This window comes from Capsicum annuum, chromosome 5, assembly GCF_002878395.1.
Source record: "Capsicum annuum cultivar UCD-10X-F1 chromosome 5, UCD10Xv1.1, whole genome shotgun sequence".
Taxonomy (NCBI): Eukaryota; Viridiplantae; Streptophyta; class Magnoliopsida; order Solanales; family Solanaceae; genus Capsicum; species Capsicum annuum.
This window is the reverse complement of record NC_061115.1, coordinates 215,745,095-215,767,986: the sequence shown is the minus strand read 5'-3', so window position 1 is coordinate 215,767,986 and position 22,892 is coordinate 215,745,095. Positions and strand designations below refer to the sequence as shown.

The 22,892-nt window shown below is 32.8% G+C and overlaps 2 protein-coding genes across 4 annotated transcripts; both read right to left on the bottom strand.

Annotated features, from left to right (window-relative positions):
• Positions 1-5,679, bottom strand: LOC107853717 (ras-related protein RABA5a; the record flags this gene model as incomplete). Of its 3 annotated transcripts, none has more annotated exon segments than XM_016698695.2 (4): positions 1-342; positions 843-1,442; positions 1,578-1,631; positions 5,373-5,679. In XM_016698695.2, coding segments are annotated over 2 exon segments (678 nt in total). In that variant the 5' UTR covers positions 1,183-1,442; positions 1,578-1,631; positions 5,373-5,679.
• Positions 5,680-12,808: 7,129 nt separating this feature from the next.
• On the bottom strand, positions 12,809-22,319 carry LOC107853706 (putative MO25-like protein At5g47540). Its single transcript, XM_016698681.2, has 11 exons — positions 21,869-22,319; positions 18,345-18,506; positions 17,977-18,095; positions 17,193-17,267; positions 16,870-16,963; positions 16,384-16,443; positions 15,484-15,552; positions 14,665-14,763; positions 13,787-13,831; positions 13,356-13,458; positions 12,809-13,225 (listed from the first exon to the last, which is right to left on the bottom strand). Exons 1-11 carry the CDS (start codon positions 21,992-21,994, stop codon positions 13,149-13,151), a joined length of 1,029 nt encoding a protein of 342 aa, XP_016554167.1. The 5' UTR covers positions 21,995-22,319; the 3' UTR covers positions 12,809-13,148.
• Between the last annotated feature and the right edge of the window lie 573 nt (positions 22,320-22,892).

Sequence of the window (22,892 nt, the reverse complement as noted above, 5' to 3'; positions counted from 1 at the left end):
TTACTTATGATGAACAACATCCACCTTTCTTTGTTTCTGCAACTGTTTCTTGATTTCCATCAGCCTGCAAAACAACAGTTTTACCATTTGCTAGCCGGCCGGAGTCCTTTTTCTGGAGCTCTTGAGATTGAATAACCTTCCTGCTTAGAATATTATAGATCTCCTTAACAACTATCTGAAAAGCAGAAGCTACATTCGATGAATCCAAAGCTGATGTTTCGATGAAAAATAGACCCTTCGCCTCAGCCAAAGCTTTGCCTTCAGCTGTTGTAACCTCCCTGGCATCTTTGAGATCGGTCTTGTTGCCAACGAGTATTATGACCACGTTCATATCTGAATGAGCTGTCCAATGAATCAAGGTTACAAGTCAAGAACGATCGTTAGTCAATAAGGGAAGATGCTGAAAAATGAAGCTGTCATGTATGCTACTTATGTTCTGAGCAATACAAGTACATCAAGGATACTAGCTATGTTGCTCGGATTCTTTACAAATGTCAACATGTGAATGTCAGATCCTTTAAAAGTAGTACATTTTTGGAGAATCGATAAGGGTACAACAACATTTTTATACACTCTGAGCAACATAGGACATCGGTGCCTTCCAAAATGTATTGTTGGCAAATAGATTATGCATTAACGACATGGTATAATCTCCACCGATACAAAATTCTCAACTATCGAACTATAATGAAAAAAATCACCTTGTACACCTTCCTTGAGGACCTTAAATGTGGAGCATGTAATTTGGGCATTTTTAAACTAAAAAGTAGAAAACAAACAAGTAACTAGACAAACAAATATAAACAAAAACAACATAATAAATCCATAGCATATTTGCTTACTCTGAAGTTCGTTAAGCCATCGACCAATGTTATCAAACGTCAGGCGCCTACTAATATCATAAACCAGAAGTGCTCCAACTGCACCTCTGTAATATGCAGAAGTGACTGCTTTAAATCGTTCTTGACCAGCCGTATCCCATATCTGTGCTTTAACCTCCTTTCCGTTTATGTTTATCTTTTGTGTTTGAAATTCTACTCCAATTGTCGATTTTGAGTTTGGATAGAATTCATCTCTAGCAAATCTAGCAAGCAAATTTGATTTACCAACTGCAGAATCACCAATCAATACAATCTTGAAAAGGTAATCCTCTTTTTTCTCTTCCTCAGAAATGAATGCCATCTTTTTCACCACACAAAATGGGAAGCTAGAACACCATAACTACTCGGAATGAGCAGGTATAGGCACTCGGATGAATTTCAAAGGCAGGTGACGGCTACACAAAAGGTCTCGGCACTAAAAGTTCTATCAGGAGATGGAGTGGTCATAAAATTTTCGAAGTGGACTTGCAAAGCACCATGAACTACAACTTCCCTCCAGTCACTCTACTTAATTCTTCGAGTTTTAATTGTCCTAAATGGAAGGCGACAACTGTCGAATATCTGCACGAAAACAAAGCATCAGAAACTTTAAATTTCAGCAAAAGAATGAAGTGTCTAAATCAACTCTCCTAATAAACAATCTTCCTATGAATGAGAGAGTGAAATCAATCAGATCTTGCTCATCGAATGTCCCACCCTGGCTAAGCTCCCGCTCCCTTGCTTCTCGCCATCAAGTACTAAGCTCAAAACCTGAAAGCAATACGATGGAAATCAAGCACTCTGAAAATCCGCGCTCATTTTAGATTTTAAAATGACATCTCCAACTAGCTTGGAATTGAGGTGTAGTTCTAGTTGTATTCTAAGATGACATACATAAGAACAATCATTTGGACATAAAGAAGTTTCCAAAATTCACCAAATTCGCTGTAGGTTTACCCGATTAAACCATGTTACTTAACAAACTATTGCTCAATAAAGTACGCTAAAAAGACGAACAATCACCAACACATTTTGCATGTGCTTTTTTGGTGTGTAGAGAGGGACTTGTCAGCTTCTCCGGAAACAAGTAAAAAATCTCAGTAGATGAGGAATTACAATCAGAGGACTGTTGTTGCTATAAAAGTACATTTGAAAAACTATTAATTTGTACAACTACGTTGAGAAAGACACGAGCCACGACAAAGAAATAATAAAGGACCAATATACCTCAAACGCTAAACTCGCAAAGCCAGGCTGTGAACAGAATGGGAATAGTCACTGGTGTAAAGAGGTCGAATTACGAGGAATGATCTGTTGTCACCATTTACAATTTGAATAGAAGAAAACGACCGTACAAAAATGTTCTGTAAATAGGGCCATCCATATAACTAAAAGTCTAAATCTGTACTGAGCCCTAGAACTGATTTATCCTCCAATTACATTGTTATATTTTGTCCTAAAGTCACCTAACCTTGTGTAACTTTGTAAGTTAAAGCACAGGAAGGGATTAAAAATTACCGGTGCTTAGGATCTGAAAAATGCCAAATAAATAAAAAGACGGATGAAATGCAGAAAAGTTCAGAAGGGGAACAGATTCCTCAAACTACTTTGTACAATCTAAACATCGTATATTAAGCAAATCAAGATAATTTGGCTTCAAATGGATATGCTAGTTATAAATTCAACTTAAGTAATATTCATCAAAAACCATAAGGAAGTACAAAGAGATGAAGCTGTAACTGTTGCAGAAGAAAGTCATATTCAGCCGGGTAGTGTTTCAAATAACATTTTAAGTTCTCTGAGCTATACCGAGAAACAAGTAGAAGTCTGTACATGAGATGAACTGAAAAATCTTGAAGGTCGGTATTACACTTACTACATCATTTCGTCCTCTTTCCCATAGAACTGAAAATTTCAGAAATTTTCACGAGCAGCGTAACGCTGTCAAAAGAAAAGGTTGCACATGCTCTTTTGATCATGTGAATATTAGTAAAAGAGCTCTATGAAAACTAGAATGCCAATCAATTCTGTTCCCTTTTTAACACTCCGTTTTCAGCCAAAGCCACCTCGACAATTAGAAGTTCTATCTCCTAAGGAAACTGCTTTAGCACATTGATTTTTTGTTTGATATTGGTGGTGTCCGGCCAACTTGCATGCACCGATGACTTACAAGGCTCCTGCTACCTTCCACCCGCACCAATAACGAGTAACTCTGTCCAATTAAGTCTTAAACAGATAGGAAGAATTCACCTAGCGTGGTCGCTGTTGGGATTCAACCTTTACTTCCCAATGTTGTCACTCCAACACCTTCAACTGCCAGACAACCTCCTTTCGTTTAATATAACATGGATGCAAAAGGACCATGATCTCTATATAGCATTGACCAGGTTTACAAGCACATGTATAAAAAAAAAAATTGGCAAGTCATCAAAGATTCCATAAATGCTTGCAACCTAAGTTGCTCGGAGCCTCGGACTCTCCAAAAATGTTGCCACACCCGTGTCGGATCCTCCAAAATTGCACTACTTTTGAAGGATCCGACAAGCACCCTATGAAATTTTTGAAGAGTGACAAGACATAATTACAGATTGAGCCGTTCCCTATGGTATTAAACATCGAATCAACATACTGTACTATAACCACGTCGTCATATGTCGTGTATACCATGAGCTCTATTCGGTCTATTTCATTCCAACACTAAATAAGTTTCCTTCAGGACAAATCAAAAAGGATTCAGTAAACAAAACAAAAGTACCAAGAAAAGGCTAACAGATAGTTTAAATCTTTTATAACCTTCAGCATTTAGTACTACTCCATAACATGGTAGCAGATCCTCTCCAAACTTATTCGACTAAATGTCACTCGGACTCTTCAAAAATGCCGACTTTTGGAGGATCCGATTCCGACACCTGTGCGACATCATTTTTGAAGAGACCGAGCAATATATTTATTTACATAACCACATCTTCCTTATCCAAGAAAATGTGCAGCCATCAATAGGGAAAGAGCCCCATCCACAAGTAAATTACTTTAGGATAGTAGAACAGTATCCCAAAGTTGAATGTTTTCATATATGGGACCCTTATAGTAAATAATTTTCAACAATAAGCTACACTGCATAAAACTGTCTCATCATGTCTAATAAAAACAACTCCCAAAATATTTTGTATGACTCAAAAACAAGACATACAATAAATACTACTAATACTCCCTTCGTTTCAGTTTTTTTGTCCTACTTTCCTTTTTAATCCGTTTCATAAAGAATGTCTCTTTTCTTTCTCGTCAACTCTGTTTAACACCACAAGATTAAAGGGCATTTTCGTACATTCAACATATCATTAGTTTAAGGTCGACCACAAGATTCAAGAGTCTTTTTTACTTTCTTGAGTTTTGTGTCAAGTCAAAATCAGACAAACGAATTAAAACAGATGGAGTATAATAGTTTTCTGACATAACTACTTCTTCTGCAGCATCTTTAACAATTAAAATCATAGTAGAATTTTGGCATTTACCAATTAAAGCTAAAAATACACCACATGATACTAAAATGCAATTACCAACCACCTTTCTTTTTTAAGGATATTCTTAAATCAACCCATCAACCTTTCTATAAATAATTTCCTTTTAAGCCGAGGGTCTATCAGAAATAACTTCTCTATCCCTACAAAGGTAGGTGTACCTTCACCGGACCCCACTTATGGAATTACACCAGATATATTATTGTTATTCCTAAATCAACCTATCAAAGAAAAAACAAGCACAAAGATGGAAACAAAATTCAATCTTTAGCAACTTCAAGCTCAATAAATGCATTTTTAAGTAAACAATGATAATAAGAAACTAAAAAGAACTAGATAATAAAGTTTCAATCTATTTGAAAAAAGGCACATACCAATTTTTTATAATGATCAAATCAAGAACTATTTCTATAAATAACTTCCCTTTTAAGCCGAGGGTGTATCGGAAACAACTTATCTACCTTGTATAGATGGGGTACCTTCACTGGACCCCACGTGAGATTACACCGAATATATTATCGTTATTCCTAAATCAACTCAAAAAATATTCAATCTTTAGTATTTTCAAGCTCAAAAAACTGCATTTTTAAGTAAACAATGATAATAATAAGCTAATAAATAAAATAATTTTATAATAAAGTTTTAATCTTTTTAAAAAAAAGGCACATACCCAATTATAATGGTCAAATGCTACATTCCCTTATCAACCAATCAAATGTGTGATCAAATCAAGAACCATTTCTATAAATAACTTCCCTTTTAAGCTGAGCGTCTATCGAAAACAACTTATCTACCCTACATAGATAGGGGTACCTTCACTGGACCCCACGTGAGATTACACCGAATATATTATCATTATTCCTAAATCAACTCAAAAAATATCCAATCTTTAGCATTTTCAAGATCAAAAAATTGCATTTTTAAGTAAATAATGCTAATAAATAAAATAATTTTATAATAAAGTTTCAATCTTTTTTAATAAAAAAGCACATACCCAATTCTTTATAATGATCAAATGCTACATTCCCATATCAATCAACCAAATGCATGATCAAATCAAGAACATCATTTTCTTGTTCTTGATTACAGATCAATGAAATCAAATGGCTTTAAAAATGGGGTGATTTGAAAAATGTGTTGGGACATAAACATAGAAATCAAATGATTATGTTTTTTGGGATTTTGGAGAAATTAAGGTAAAAATTGTCAAGATTCAGGCAAGATGGAGTGGGCAAGAGAAAGAGACAGATACCAGATTTACAGCATTTTTTTTTATTACACTATACAATGTTTGACAGATGGCAGCAATAAATGGGCTTAATTAAGGTAATGGATATATTTGTGGCCCATTCAACAGCAGGAATGGAAAGTGTTCGAGTAATTGGTAAAACTGTTGTCACGTGAGCAGGCATGGGCGGCTCAACCCTTTCGAAGAAAAGGTGACTGTCTAAGGTCTCAAAAATTTGGGGGTCTCATTTTTTTTTAGTAATAATAAATTACAAATTTTAAAAAATATATTAAATACTATTTATAAAGAAAAGAAACTTTTTATATAAAAAAATTTAGGAGTTTAATATAGTAAAAACTTTTTAATGCATTAAATATATTATTAATTAAAAAAATTATTAAATACAATTATATAATTTTAAAAATAGACTTTATAAAAATAATTATTTTTTTAAAAAAAATGTAAGGGCCCTGTTTTATTTTTGTCTTAGGCCACGGATTTGCTTGAGCCGCCCCTGTGAGTAGGAAGTTACGGGTTTAAGTCTTGAAAATAACCCCTTGCAGAAATGTAAGATGAGGTTGTGTACAATAGATTTTTGTGGTCGGGTTTTTTTTCGGACTCTGTACATAACAGGAGCTTAGTGCAGGAAGGGGGAGTGTTCGAGTAACCGGAGAAGTTGCTGTCACATGTGCAGGAAGTCATGAGTTCAAGCCTTGAAAACAATCTCTTGGAGAGATGTAAAGTGAGGTTGTGTACAATAGATTCTTGTGGTCGGGAAAATCCTTGTGGCTGGGCCTTTTTTCGTACTCTGTGCATAACAGGAGCTTAGTGCATTAAACTGCCTTTTTTTTTTAATAACAACAACATACCCACTGTATTATCACACCGCTGAGTTTAGTCACAATAGAAAGTACGCAATCCATACCACTACCTCAGAAGTACGATAGAGAGACTTTTTTTTTTCAACGGCAACAACATACTCATTGTATTCTCACACCGTGGAGTTTAGTCACGATAAAAAGTACACAATTCATACCACTACCTCAAAGGTAAAGTAGATAGACTATTTTCGATAGACCCTCGACTCAGAACAAAATATAATCTAGGATTTTGGAAAAATGTTCAATTCAAAATATATTAGAAAAAAATATTTTGATTTATAAAAAATAGCGATATTTTGCATAATTACAAAAGCCATAATATATATATAATTTGATTTTAGATGACAAGTAAATGCTCTAAAGTATGCATATCAAACACCTCAACTCATTTTTGTGTCAGTTGAATACTCACTCACAAATGATCATCTGGACACCTTCAAATTTTATGTGTCACGTCAGGCTCGGATGTGTTCACGAGACGAAATGTGGACGAGTTAGAATGTTTGAGTGTTTAGTTGTTTGTAGGTGTCTAAATGTGAACTCTCAAAGTTGAATTGCTTACTTGTCTGTTGAGGTCTAAGTTTGAGTGTCTATTTACGTATTATGTCATTATAAAATGTAGCAGCATTTTTGTTTTCAAAACGTAGCAGAATACATTCTATCTGCACGTATAAAAAGTGTATCACACGTATATAATACCTCTATAACAGAATATATCGTATTCTCAAGCGTAATAATAGTGAAATATACATTATATCCTTATGCTTAATAAGTGTAGATGTACTTATACGATATCTCCATCTAACTGTATTCGCGTGTTTACTAAGAGGTCGTTTGGTGTGAGGTATAGGGGATAAATAGTCCCGAGATAAAATGAAGTTTGGTTGGAGGTATTAGTTAATACTGGGATAACTTATCCCACCATTTACACCATAGTGATGGAATAAGTTATCCCATATGAATGGTGGGATAAGTTATCCCAGGTACTCCCGGCTATAATTTACCAATCCACTTAAGAACTCAATTTTTTTTTCACTTAGGGTGTGTTTGGTACGAAGGAAAACATTTTCTAGAAAATGTTTTTCAGTTTTCTTATGTTTGGTTGACTTATATGTTTTGGAAAATATTTTTCAAACCAACTTATTTTCTTTAAATCTAAAGAAAATGACTTTCCTTCAAAAAGTAAGGAAAACATTTTTCAAAACTCTCTTTCAACCTCACTTTAAAGTTGAAATGTTCATGCAATTCTCAAAATCATCTATCCGGCCCTAATACCCTATCACCCCGACACCACTCCTACCCCTACCTCCACCCTACCCCCAAAATTCAATTGTTTTAAAAAGTATTTCAAAATTTTTCCTTAGTCCATCCCTTACCCCCACCCCACCCCTACCCCTACCAGCCCCCTTCCAAAAACAATATCTACATTTTATTAAAAAGTTTAAACTTTTCTCTTACCCCCCACCCCTCCCCTCCACCCCCCCCCCTTACCAGCCCCTTATCCCACCCCACCCCCAACCTTAAAAAAAAAATTAAATTTATTTTTTAAAAAAAATCAATTTGTTTCTTCTCCTCACTCCCCTACTCTGACCCTAGCTCCTACTAACCCCCCTCCCCTGCGCCAATTTTTAAATTTTTTTTAACAAAAGAAGATCAAAATTTTTTCTTACCCCACACCTACGGCCTATTCTGACACACCCACCCACCCACCTACCAACCCCTTTCCCAAAAAAGGATCTAATTTTTTTTTTATTTATTTTTTAAAAAAGGATTCTAAAATGTATTTTTACGCTTTAACTAAACACTAAAATGTATTTTTTAAAAAATATTTTTTCATTCACCAACCAACTATTAGAAAATATTTTCCGTCTATGAACCAAATATAAGAAAATAAGTAAGAAATTAACTTGTTTTCTTGGAAAACATTTTTTAGAAAAATATGTTCCATGGAAAACATTTTCCTTCGTACCAAACACACCCTAGTGTTGAGTATTTATATATTGAAGCCAAATTAATCAAAATTTACATTGTGTAAATTTCATTTAAGGATCCTATTTTATTTTCTTTTATATATATTATTATTACAGAGGTGGAGCCAGGATTTCAACGAAGGGGGTTCTATATTCAAAGAAAACTTAGAATTTCAACTAAGGGGGTTCCATATTCAAAGAAACTTAGTAGAAGGGGGTTCAACCCCTACTATAACCACATAAAAAATAATTTTAATCATGTATAAATAGTATATTTTTTCGTCGAAGGGGGTTCGGCCGAACCCCCGAATAGAAGGTTGGCTCCGCCCCCATTTATATATATATATATATATATATATATATATATATATATATATATATTATCACTATCATTTTGATTTTTGAAAATTTGAAATATTTCTGAACATTTTGGTGTATAGATTCCACTAATATGTGTAATTTTGAAAAGGGAGACTGTAATACTTGTTTTCTTTTTAGATTTTACAATTTGAGAAGAAATTTTAGGATTACTATTTTTAGATAATTTTTCTTTGACTAAGATTTTTTTGCAAATAGTATATATATATAATTTATAATATATTAAAAGTGTGAAACGCTTAGAAAAGTGATTTGAACTTTTTGTCCTTCATTAAAAGACCTTCTTTAGATAAAACTGTTTTTTCACTATTTTCTTCAATTTATTATTTAATTATTTATATTATATTAACTAGACTCCTAAAATATATGGGACTCCAAAAATTATATGGAAGGAGAATAATTAATATTTTTTTGTACTGATTAATTAGAAAAATACTTCTAAAATAAGACTCTATTAAGAAAAATACTCCTAAAATTGGATAGAAAAATACTCCTAAAATAGAACTCTGTTAAGAAAATACTTCTATAAATATTGATATGCACGTTAAAGTAGAGAAGAAATCAACGTACTTATTGAAAAAATATGATTGATGTTAATCAACCCAACTTCTTCAATTAATATTTCTAATATGATTATAATATGATAGATGCTAATCATATTTTATTCTATTCGGTTGCACGTTGAATTCTATTTAGTTGCATTGCGTCTCGATTGGTGGATGCTTACTTTTCTAACCCTCAACTTCTTCACTATTTTTGTCAATATAATATAATTCAACGTGTGTGTATATATATATATATATCTTCGTTGTTTTCATTCAAGTCATTCTTTAGGGTCAAAACTTTCGCTCAAACAAAAATTATTTTCATCATAACTAAAGCGTTGTGATCACTATTGTATTATTTTGTTGTAGTTTACAGGTCGTAGATGAATTTACAGGTTGTAGATGAACGTCAGTCAGCTTTGAGAATTTTTTTTAGGTAAAGATTCAGTTTAATTGTAGTGTTTTTATATCTCTATTTTGAGAATTTTTTTGGTACTAATGTTAAGTTTAGTTGTATTATTTTGATATCTCTATTATCGTATTATTTTGTTATAGTTTACAGGTGGCAGATGAGTGACAGATGGCTTTGAGAAAATTTTTGTGTAAAGGTTAGATTTAATTATATTATTTTGATGTCTCTATCATTGTATTTTTTGTTGTAGTTTACATGTGGTAGATGAATGTCGATCAACTTTGATAATTTTTTTTGGTAAAAGTTAAGTTTAATTAATTAAATTCTTCAAAAGATGTTGAATTTAATTATTGTATTCATCTTTATTATTTAAATAATTATTTTATTTAGTGTAACGTTTGAATTCAATAAAGTGAGGCACACGCGCGAGGCGCGTGCACCTAAGCTAGTATGTATATATATATATAAAAAAAAACTAATTCATAATACTTTTATGCAATTTATGTAGTTCATTCGAATTCTTTTCAACAAAAACTTCTATTAAAATTATTTTTTTAATGTATATATAATAGATGTTGAACCACCTTCGACTAGTTTGTATATTTACTTTTTCTGATTCTGAACCCCTTAGTAAAAATCTTGGCTAATGTTATATAATGCTTGGTGCATTTCAAGCTAACAATGTATTAACTGGGAGAAAACATAATATTGCACTAGGCCAAACCCATCGATAGGCACTCAAACTTGTTACGAAAATTCACTTAGACCCCTAAATTAAGGTCTGTTCCTATCAGACCACTAAACCCCCGAATTTTACTCCAATTGGACATTTTTTGCCTATATGGCACTGCGCGTGCAGAGCCATCGTGGGAGGCGCGTGAAAAACATTTTTTTTTTTACTAATTTACGAATAAAAAGTTGTCAAGTGGCATTGAGGGCCGCAATTTTTTTTTAATAACAAATTTTCTTTTTTTTAAACACTAAAGGCCCCAAAAAGCATTAGAGGGCCCCAATTTTTTTTTTTTTAATAAAACTGAATTTAAAAAAAATCTATTTTTTGTTTTCATCTTTTAATAAAAATTATCGTTTCTTTTTAATAATTAGATTTTTATTTTTTATTTTTAAAATAAATTTATATTTATTTTTTCATAATTTGGATCCTCAATGCCATTTTTTATTTTCATTTTAAAAAGTTTTATAATTTTTTTAATAATTTTTTTTATTTTTAAATAATTTTTTAATAATTTATTTCATTTTTTAAAAAACTTTGTAATTTTTTTAAATAATCGGTTTTTTATTTTTATTTTTTAAATAATTTTATAATTATTTTTTCATAATTTATATCCTCAATGCCATTTTTTATTTTCATTTTTAAAAAATTTATAATTTTTTTAATAATTAATTTTTTAATAATTTATTTCATTTTTAAAAAAAATTATAATTTTTTTAAATAATAATTTTTTTATTTTTATTTTTCAAATACTTTTATAATTATTTTTTCATAATTTGGATCCTCAATGCCATTTATTGTTCTCATTTTAAAAATTTTTATAATTTTTTTTAATAATTAATTTTTTATTTTTTAAATAAGTTTTAATAATTTATTTCATTTTATAATAAATTTTTATTTTTGTTTTTTAAATAATTTTATAATTATTTTTTCATAATTTGGATCCTCAATGCCATTTTTTATTTTCATTTTAAAAAGTTTCATAATTTTTTTTAATAATTAATTTTTATTTTTTACATAATTTTTTAATAATTTATTTCATTTTTTAAAAAATTTATAATTTTTTTAAATAATCAGCCTTTTATTTTTCTTTTTCAAATAATTTTATAATTATTTTTTCATAATTTGGATCCTCAATGCCTTTTTTAATTTTCATTTTGAAAAGTTTTATAATTTTTTTTAATAATTAATTTTTTAAATAATTTTTTAATAATTTATTTTATGTTTTAAAAAATTTATAAAAAAATTTAAAATAATCAGTTTTTTATTTTTATTTTTTAAATAATTTTAGAATTATTTTTTAATAATTTCCTCAATGCCATTTTTATATACTTTTTTAAAAAAAATTATAATTAATTTTTAATAATTATTGGACCTACAATGCCACGTGTCGGCTTTCAATTAGCTCGTTTTGCTACGTCATCGCGTGTGTGCAATACACACTTTGACCTTTTTGTTGATAGGGAAAAAAATGTCCAATTGGAACCAAATTTGGGGGGTTTAGGGGTTTAATAGACACAGGCCTTAGTTTAGGGGCTTAAATAAATTTTAGGGACAAGTTTGAGGGGTTATCGATGGGTCTGGCCTATTGCACTACGAACACCTTACATGTGCGGTGCACTATTTGGAGTAGTGGAGGCTTCAACACGGACATTCACAGACGGATTTATAGTCAAATTTTTGGTGTTCCGGCATTCATTAAATTCAACGCAAATTAGGTATAATTATATAAAAAATGTATAAAATCGATTATAAGATTTAGAAAAACACCCAGTAAGTCAAGAAGATAGCTGCGTGCTTTAGTTTTCAGACGAAACCTTAAAACTTTGGACGTCAATATGTATGTACCTTTCGTGTATTCACGACCCCTATATATATATATATATATATATATATATTATGTCTTCATTTGGTTTGACGTAAACACCAAATATCTAGCTATTGCTCCATGTGCTTTAGGGCATAAATATAAGAGATAATGATCGAAAATGCACATAAACCATCATTTTCTCACGAGTTTTACACCTCAATTATTTATTGTTCTCTTTTCCTAACAACTTTGCCTACTTGAACTATCACCATTGTGCATTAAAGTACACCTAGTTGAATAGATGATGGTAATCCAGGTAGGAAAAGGAAACAATTGATAGTTCACTTAGTCAACTTCGAGGTATGTTTTAATATATGAAAAGTGATAGTTCAGGTAGAAAAAGGAGAACAACACACAGCTAAGATATGAAACACGCGAAAAAGTAATAATTCAGATGCGTTTTTAACCGGTAACTCTTAAATATAAAGCATATAGCCAGATCTTCAATTATTGCTAGTCTCCAAATCATACAAAGAGAAGGGAATTTTTTTGGCTAGACAGCGTATAATAGACCCTAGCAGTTCCGCCATTTCTTGGACCCCGCGCATAGCGGAAGATTAGTGCATTGGGCCCACCTTTTTTACAAAGAAGAAAAGTAAACAAATGACAAAATAATCACAAAAAGGTGAAGTTTAATTAATAATTTCAAGAACTAAGACTATCAATTCAATAAAACAGTGTACAGTAGGAAAACAACATCATTCAATTTACACACACGGCCACCACCTTGACATTAGGAACTAACTAGTATTAAGTTCAAGAGAGTTCCTTGGTTTCAAGTGCTGCAATTTCTTTGACAACTTGTGCTTTGTCAGCCTCAAATTGCTCATCCTCTATAGATAAGAAAGGATAAAAAGAGTTAGGAATTTGTGTATCTTTTTTCGGATAATTGTAGTGTCTGAATCAGGTTACGTGCACAAGACTAATGAATATTGTGATGCAGGTTACTGTGTAAGTATGTACCTTTTTCAGTCTTAAAATCGGCAAAGAGACGCAGAAGCTTGCTTCTGTTTGCGACGAGGATGTTAACGATATCTGAAGGCTTGTTCTTGTTTGCAGCAAATAACTGTAAAAGTTGAAAGTCAGACAAAGTCGTTGCTAACGAACAGTCAACAACAAAAATAAATCTAGTTTAATCCCACAAGTGGGGTCTGGGACGGTAGAGTGTATGTAGACCTTACCCCTACCTTGGGAGGTAGAGAAGTTGTTTTCGGTATATCCTCGGCTCAAGAAAACAGATCGAAAAAGAAATAACAAAAGTGAAGAAATCATGGCAAAATACTATAGGAAGTATGACAAAGCATACTGAAAAAAGATCAGTAACTACAACAAAATAGTGAGATCGGAACAGTCGGCACAGGTAAATTTGGAAAATGTCAAAATCAATAGTGTACCTTGAAAACATGGAATGCTTCTATCTGGATACTCTTGCTCGACTCCTGCAAAAGAAGGAATTCAGCAATAAACAAGAAATGACAGCAATTCAGGAAGATAATTTGATGTCCTAGCCATTTTTCTCGGTGCTAGGGGGTTGATTTCGCAAATGGTCACTCGACTAATGGTTACTATCTCAAAAGGTCACCTTTCTATTTGATTCCAATTTTCTCAACAAAGAAAGTGACTTTCTGAGATAATAACTGTTAGTTGAGTAACCATATGAAAATCAACTGCAGTGCTACGCTTTGCAGGTCATCAACTAAAGTGATGCGGAAAGGAGCCACACAACTTTCTCTATCCTCATAAACTTACCATTCTGCCCCGGCAAATGTTCATGCATGTTTTAAAAGGTCAAGTTGTAATCACTCTAAAACGACATGTAGTTTGTTGAAACAACACATTGTGCCACATTGGTGAAGTCATGGGTCTTGTTTAGGGTGGCAATTTGATACCCTAGTTTCTTAACTTGTTCACATGAGTGAGTGATATATTCAAATTCCGAGTTTTTTACCGGAAAAAGAATAATCAAATTTCAAGTCTATTTGTGCTAAGCAAAAAGAGGCACATCTAATTTTTACTCATTTCACAAGTTAACGATTTGTTCATTGGGTAGAGTTGGGACTTATCAGACAAAAAAATTGAACTGGTGTTGTAAAGCGAATATCAACTGCAACCGTTTCGTCATAGACATGATAAATTTCCCACCACCCACAAAATAGGAAGATAGTTGATATCTATGACGAAACTTCAAGAAAATACAAGTAAATAAAGTAGAGTGGTGGTCAGAAAGACGGGGCTGAAATAAGAACAAATGCAACCAAATATAGTTCAATACCCTGAGAAGATTCATAAGGATCCTTAAGTTGTCTCTTGAACTGACGTAACGCGTCATTACGGCAGAGTTTGAGCGGTCGAGCAGGATATCTCCCAAAAGCTGCAACAGTAAGACAAACATCTTTAAAGATTAAAATAAAATCAAAGAAAAAGGGATTCCTGTCAGGCTACTAGTCACAATTGCCTAAACACAAATTGGAAAGACTTACTGTGTAAGGAAGAAAGACTCCAGAGTTATAACGACCTTTAGTGATGTATAACAATATGAATTTCTGGCTAGAAAGAAATGACAGAGCTTGAATAAATTAAAAAAACTGAACCATTGGAAATTTCTCCTCAAAGTCAAAAAGTTTTGTTTCTCGTCAATCAACAGATTGTATCTCTCCATTCTAGTGAAACAGTACAAATGCTTAGTTCTGAATACATGAATTTCGTTCAACTTTCTCTTATCCAAGCCCCTCAATTTCTTCTTCTTCCCTACTTTAATCATGGAAAGAGGATTTATCCGAACCCCAACCCAAAAGGTACATATAAAAGTGTTTTCTAAAGAAATTATGATGTCAACTTCAAACACAGCCCCGAGTAAAGGAAGATGCAAAAACAACTCTTTCAAAAAAATAAGGATTAGTATACAAGGGATCGAAAAGATGTTTTCTATGTATATGAGGTGGAAAATGCACATCAAACATTATGAGCTAGTGTACACAGTTCCACGGAGATATTTTCTGAAAGGTGGAAATTTTCCAAAGGAACAGAATTTTTTCCGGAAGAATATTATCCAGCACAAGTTGTCTACAAGAAGAGTGGTGGCTTCCCTTACCTTGATAGCTTGTCTTCTGGTGATGTAATTACTGGATTCGAGCAGTTTTGAGTTATACTCCGCAAAGAACTATAAGCAAAACCAGCACAGAATAAGTTCCTCATGATTCATTTATTGAAGCAAGAATAATTGATAAGAAAATCCAACAAGAAAACCAGAAAAAGCCATTAGAAGTGAAATGAAATATCATACAGAAATATTTTGAACACATTAATGTATCAATCACTAAGCCCGAGTACAAAATACTAAAGTTAACGCATCTGACACCAAAGTCCTCCTTACCGCTATCCTATTCATCCCTACTCTCAATGACATAAACCTGGGTGAAAGGAAAAGGGCAGCAACAAGAATCGACTCTAAGGTTCTTAGCAAAACTTCTCTTTTCAATTACAAGTCACAATTTTATCACCCCTTTGTTGGCGGCGATAGAAAGGTGTCTCAAGAGGCACCATTGGGTGAAAGCAAGAGTTTCTAAGATAATAAACTGAAGTCTGATAGTCATGAAGCCACAAGAAAGTAAGGTGAAAAGTGCATAAACTGAGTGCTCCATCAGTACTACGAGAATCATTTCATTGTAATAAAGAACATAATAGTGTCAACGACAAAACGTGTTTGAAGTATCTTGAGAGCATAGTTGCATAAATCAAAGCTATAAAAAGCAAGAAGTTTCTAGAGAACAACTTTAAACTATAGTTCACAAAACAAGCTTGCATGTGTACAACTGAAAGACAAGCAAGCAACAAGTTCATAGAAAACTCCTGGCAACAATGATTCAAACAGTTCACTAGCATGTGTACAATAATAAGCAACAACAACAACAACATACCAAGTGTGATTTCAGAAATAGAGTCTGGGGGTGTACAATAATAAGCAATTAAACAAATATACTAAATGTATTACCCAGTCATAATTCTTCGAAAGAAACTCAGCAACTGTTGATTTGTGCCTCGTCAAGAGTTCCTGGCAAAAAAAATTCCAACCAAGTTGGGATAATGATGCAGTAGGAAAAAGAAGCAACTCCTAGGAAGGAGCAAAAGCTTATCAGAGCAACAATGAATATGTCAAGGCCACTATTAGCTTGGTAATGTTCATAGTACAACCAATCTACTGAATTTCAGCAGGAAATAATCTTACTGCAGATGTTAAGAAGCCCAATCATTTGATTTGATAGAAGCAAGCTAACCACACCTTGTTCAGCCAAGGGTGTCATGTGGAGTACAATAGGCTTCTTTTTCCTCCTTTTCTTAAGAGGTTTCCCAGTGCAATAGGGAAAAAGATTGATGCCATATTTGCTTAAATAGTCATTGAATGCCAGTAGAATATTTTCAAGAAACAACGATTATCTATCAGTTATTCATTCCATTAACATAAGTAAAAGGACCCAACCTTAAAAGTTGCAGCGGCATCAGCAGCAATGTCAAAATTTGGCAGCTGGATATAATCAAAAAACTTCTTCACATGCACTGGTTCCAAGACATACCTAACAACAGAAGCATACATATAAGTTCTCAAAAAATAGATCCAGAAGTAGCAGCATAAGATCGGAAAACGTTTCATTACAGATAGCAAAAAGAAAGCAATTACGTTACGTACTTCAATTTTGGATCAGATAAATATCAATCCAACCGATATACAATTGCTTGACACAGTCAAAAGCAAACTTCTTACTAATCCCCCTCCCCCCAAGAAAAAAGTTTCAAGTGATTCACCTTGCAACACTCTGGTGTCGGATGCATTCCCTTAGCATTGTACCATAATGCAAAGCCATATCTGTATTCTCATACCTAAACGACAAGGAAATAGAATCATCAGAAATCCATATACCAATAGCCAAAAGATAAACAAATGGTCTTCAAAATCATTATTTCTTCCCAGGAAACAAATTTCCTAAAAGAAGCTATCCTATCAAGACATCAAAAATGGCAAGTTTACTACCTCAGTCCCATTGAGTGCAACAAAAAAGAACTTAACTAGATAAGTGAATCAAGGAGTTAATTTGATTACAACAATGCTCAACCCCAAAGAGTTGGGGTCGGCTATATAAATCCTCGCTGACCATGTAACTCATTTTAAGCTTATCTCTGGCCAATATTACACAAAATAAAGAAATTAATAAAAAGTACTCTCTGTATCCCATTTTGTGTGGCACCCTTTGACTTTGCACGTGTTTAAGAAAAAGGTGAAAACTTTTGAAACTTGTGGCCTAAAACAATCCTTAGATATTTGTCTGGCTATAAATCATTTCATTACAGGTAAAAGAGGAATCTTAAAGCTAAATAATTTCTAATAATAGATAAAGGTGACATTCTTTTTGGAATGAACTGAAAAGGCAAGGGCGCCACAAAATGGAACGGAGGGAGTAATATAAATTCTCTATATTTTCTACTTTCTACTGGGTATGTTGTTGTTGTTGTTATTCAATTTGATAATGCAATAAACACATGATAATAACATGCCACCATATTTGCAAACCTCTTTTCTGCCAGTGCTTACCCTGTTACTAATAGATCCATCAGATCAATGTTAGCTTCCAAGTAATCGCAAGCAATCAACCGCGATTGAACCTGCTGTCTTTGCAGATTCGCAACTACTTGAGTAGCATCTTTACGAGCCTGCAAAAAGTAAATCTCCTTGTAATAGGAAGACAAGAGGATGGAAACAACAAGATCTTATGCATAATAGGGTCAATAAACATCAAAAGCCAATACTAAATTATTAAATCACGTGCAGTGAAACCAGAAGTAAAAACTAAGGAACCAGATGATATTCTCATGAAATGCAGAAAAATGCATAAGAAAGGCAGTTGACACAATAAGAGTGAGACCACAAGAAACTTTGTGCACTCAAGGGATAAGTATTACCTCTAAATTCAGTTTTGGAAGAACATTAATCAGCAGCCGTAGAGTGTCTTCTCTAAAGAATTCTTGAGTCAGCTGAGAACAAGCGTCAGAGACAGGTTCTGATTGACCATTCCCGTAAAGAACACACTTTAATTCCCGAATTGTCTTGCCTAACTCCATCATCTGCAAATTCGGATAAGGAAATAAGTACACAAGCCAAATTTCTAGCCACTTGGTGGATGTGCATTCAATCAGAAACAAAACTACATATGGTTTGTTCCTTCTTTTCATCATGCAATTCATATTAATGGCACTGTTACTGGTGATAGGAGTAAAAGATGATTTCAATGTACTCCAAAACTTAAAGATAGAACCAAGTCCAAGGATGACACAAATTTGAAAACTCGACCAACTACAACTAGTAAGTACACTTAAGTAAGTTCTATCCACCAGTTTCATTACATTTAAATAACCAGATAAATTCAGGATTAAAGCATAGTTGATTGATCCATTGAACTTCTACCAAATTAAGTATCCAATCCGAGGAAAATCAAAGTAAAAATTGAATTTACTTAAAAGCAAATGATACAGATCCAAATTTAGCTAATTAACGACATCCAATTCTGACAATGCACAAAGCTATTCAGATTCAAAAGCATAACATCCCAAAAACCAAAGAAAAAATCAAACCCAACAAACAAAAAGCAAAACAACTGGGAATCAAGGGCAGAGCTACAGTGCTGCATAACTTTATCCAAAACCATGTATTTGTGCTAAGAAGATCCACTTAATATGCATAAATAATTTATCAAGAACCCCAATAAACTGCATTTCTCTGAAATTCAGACCCCATAAACTCAAAATTCTAGCTCCACCTCTAATTCAAATCACAACAAAAACAAAAAATAAAAAAGTTAGCTAATTAAAGACTAGAATCCAAAACTTTTAAACTCAAAATTCTATATCCACCTTAGACTCGAATCACAACAAAAACAGAAAAGGTAGCTAATTAAAGACTAAAATTCAGAACCTATAAACTCAAAATTCTAGCTCCACCTCCTACTCGAATCACAACCAAAACAAAAAAGTTCCCAATTTTGACAATGCACAAAAAAACTATCCAGATTCATCAAAAGCATACAGCTATTAAAAACAAAGAAAAATCCAACCCCACAAGCAAAAAGCAAGACAACTCAAATCACGGATGGAGCTACAGTTCTGCCAATAGGTTCAGCAGAATCCGGTACCTTTAGCCTAAACAAAGTATTTATCTTAAGAAGATACACTTAATATACATAAATAATTTATCCAAAACCGTTTCTCCAGAATTCAATTCCGAACCCATAAACTCAAAAAGAATGCTTCCTTCCTTTTCTGGCAACTTTTTAATTCTAAATTTCCACCTAACATGTTTAAAACCACATCTTGAGCCGGGGGTCTATCGGAAACAGCCTCTCTACTTTTTCGGAAGTAGCGGTATGGACTGCGTACATTTTACCCTCCCCAGACCCCACTTGGTGGGAATTCACTGGGTTTGTTGTTGTTGTTGTTGTTGATGTTTAAAACCACAAAATTCTAAAATCTTAACAATTTTCTTAAACTTCGTGCCAAGTCGGGCAAATAAATTGAAACCCATGGAGTATTTGTGTTGAGAAAATCCACTTAATATGTATAAAATAATAATTCAGAACTCATAAACTCAAAATTGTAGCTCCATCTCCGACTTGAATCACAACAAAACAATAAAGTTAGCTAATTTCTTAATTCAGCAAACTATGGAATAGTCAAGGTGCAAAGCATATCTAAACACTACAGTAATATAGAAAAAAAGAACAAAGAACTATCAACCAATCAAAAAAAAAATCAACTAAACCTCAATACTAAAGACCTATATATCAGTTGATGAATTAACCTAATAATCGTCCACCCACTACAACAACAACAAACCCAGTGTATTCCTACCAAGTGGGGTCTGGGGAGGGTAGAGTGTACGCAGTCCATACCGCTACCTCCAGAGAAGTAGAGAGGCTGTTTCCGATAGACCCCCGGCTCAAGATAAAGAAAAGAAGACAATCGTCCACCCACTAATTAAACTAAAAAATAACTAACGAATGTAAATATATACATAATTCATTTGTAATATGTGTATGATTGTGTATAATCCTCTATAATTTATGCATACCGGCTAGAAAAAATAAACAGTAAATCTGCTTGACATGAGTATGATCATGTATAATTAGTCTACATTTTATGCACACCAATTAGAAAAAGTAAACAGTAAATCTGCTCAACATGTGTATGATCGTGTATAAAGTTACTGACAAGAAAAAGAAAACAGTAAACCTGCTCAACATGTGAATGATCGTGTCTAAAGTTACCGACAAGAAAAAGTAAACAGTAAATGCGTTCAACATGTGTATGATTGTGTATAAAGTTACCCACAAAGAAAAGCAAACAGTAAATCTGCACAACGTATGTATGAATTATGATCATGTATAATTATCTATAATTTATGCAAACTGGCTAGAAAAAGTAAGCAGTGAATCTGCTCGACTAAAAAAAGTAAGCAGTAAATCTGCTCGACGTGTGTATGATCATGTATAATTAATCTATAATTTATGCATACCATCTAGAAAAAGTAGACAGTCAATCTGCTCGACTAAAAAAAGCAAACAGTAAATCTGCTCGATGTGTGTATTATCATGTATAATTATCTATAATTTATGCATACAACAATAAACCCAGTATATTCCCACATAAGTGGGGTCTGGGGAGGTAGATTGTACGCAGTCCATACCACTACCTCTAAAGAAGTAGAGAGGCTGTTTTCGATAGACCCCCGGCTCAAGATAAAAGACAGTATACAAAAGCATCAAAAGCATAGGACACCATAAAATAACATTGGTACGACATCCACAACAAATTGCACATTGTCAAACCGAGGACACCAAAATCCACCTAATTACTGACTACGACTCATCCAGACCCTTAGGCCTCTATCCTAATGCTTTTCCTCCAAATCTTCCTATAATTTATGCATACCAGCTAAAAAAAATAAACAGTGAATCTGCTCCACTAAAAAATTAAAAGTAAACACTAAATCTACTCAACATGTGTATGATCATGTATAATTATCTACAATTTATTCATACCAGCTAGAAAAAGTAAACAATGAATTTGCTCGCTCGACTAGAAAAAGTAAACAGTAAATCTGCTCGACATGTGTATGATCATGTATAATTATCTACAATTAATACATAGCGGCTAAACAGTCAATCTGCTCGACTAAAAAAGTAAACAGTAAATCTGCTCGACGTGTGTATGATCATGTATAATTATCTACTACTATAATTTATGCATACCAGCTGAAAAAAAGAAAACAGTGAATCTGTTCGACGTGTGTACCATCATGTATAAATTATCTATAATATATGCATACCAGCCGGAAAAAATAAACAATAAATCTACTCGACATGTGTATAATTAATCTCCAATTTCAATTTATGCATACCGACTCGACTATTTGCATAAACAAAAATTATTACCTTTTCTTCTCTCTTACTTTCGCGAACATCAGAATGACTTCGCTGTATATACATAACGAGATCACGAGTCGAACGAACTAATTCTACTGGAGTTTTCGGCTTCGATTTAAACAATAATCCCTTCATCTTCACCGGTTTGTTCTCCGGCGCGCCGATGAAATTTTTCCGATGGTACGGCCTCCGCCGCTGGTGGTGGTGGTGCCTCCCCGCTGCCGGTGGTGGTGGTTGTGGTGAAGATTTAGCCGCCGGCGAGCAGAGCCGATTAGTTACGTTGGGCTCTGTGCACAGAAAGGTAGAGCAGATAGATTGTCCTGTTTTCAGTTGAATCTGAATGGGCCCCACCCGCACCCCAAATTATTATTATTCACGGATTTAGTATCTTTTTTTTTTTTTTAGCAAGTGGGAATAAAAAAGTGTTAGAGTTTGTAACTATATTTATAATCTATAATCTAGATCTATCCATATCTATAACTTATATATATATATATAGTCTATAATATATATCTATAATTTATATCTATATCTATAATCTATATCTATTTATATCTATATTTATATGTATAATGTATAGTTATAATCTATATCTATCTATATCTATAATCTATATTTATAATCTATATCTATAATCTATATCTATAGTCTATATTTATATCTATAATATATTAAAAGTATGAATACCTTAATAATTTGAACTTTTTACCCTTCATTAAAAATCTTCTTAATAGATAAAATTATTTTTTCACTATTTTTTCAAATTATTATTTAATTTTATTAGGTTAACTAATTTAATTTATAAGTCCTTTTAAATGTAGGATTTGTTAGGAATAGTTTAGGTATAAAATTCATGTAATATTCTTCAATTTAGGTAAATTAATTTTTCTTACTATTTTAACAAGGTATTAGTTGTTGTAATTTTTTGTCTTTCATTGTTTTGAAAGTATAGTTATATATAATCAAAATAGCTAATTTATCCTTTAATATATATATATATATATATATATATATTAAAGGATAAATTAGCTAT

Bases quoted from the DNA above. Each gene is read 5' to 3' on its own strand.
- LOC107853706 (XM_016698681.2), bottom strand. From the start codon at position 21,994: ATGAAGGGATTATTGTTTAAATCGAAGCCGAAAACTCCAGTAGAATTA. The intron at 13,459-13,786 runs GTACACTATTGA...CAACTTTTACAG, and splicing joins AAGCATTCCATGTTTTCAAG to TTATTTGCTGCAAACAAGAA. The intron at 13,226-13,355 runs GTACATACTTAC...TCTTATCTATAG, and splicing joins CGATTTTAAGACTGAAAAAG to AGGATGAGCAATTTGAGGCT.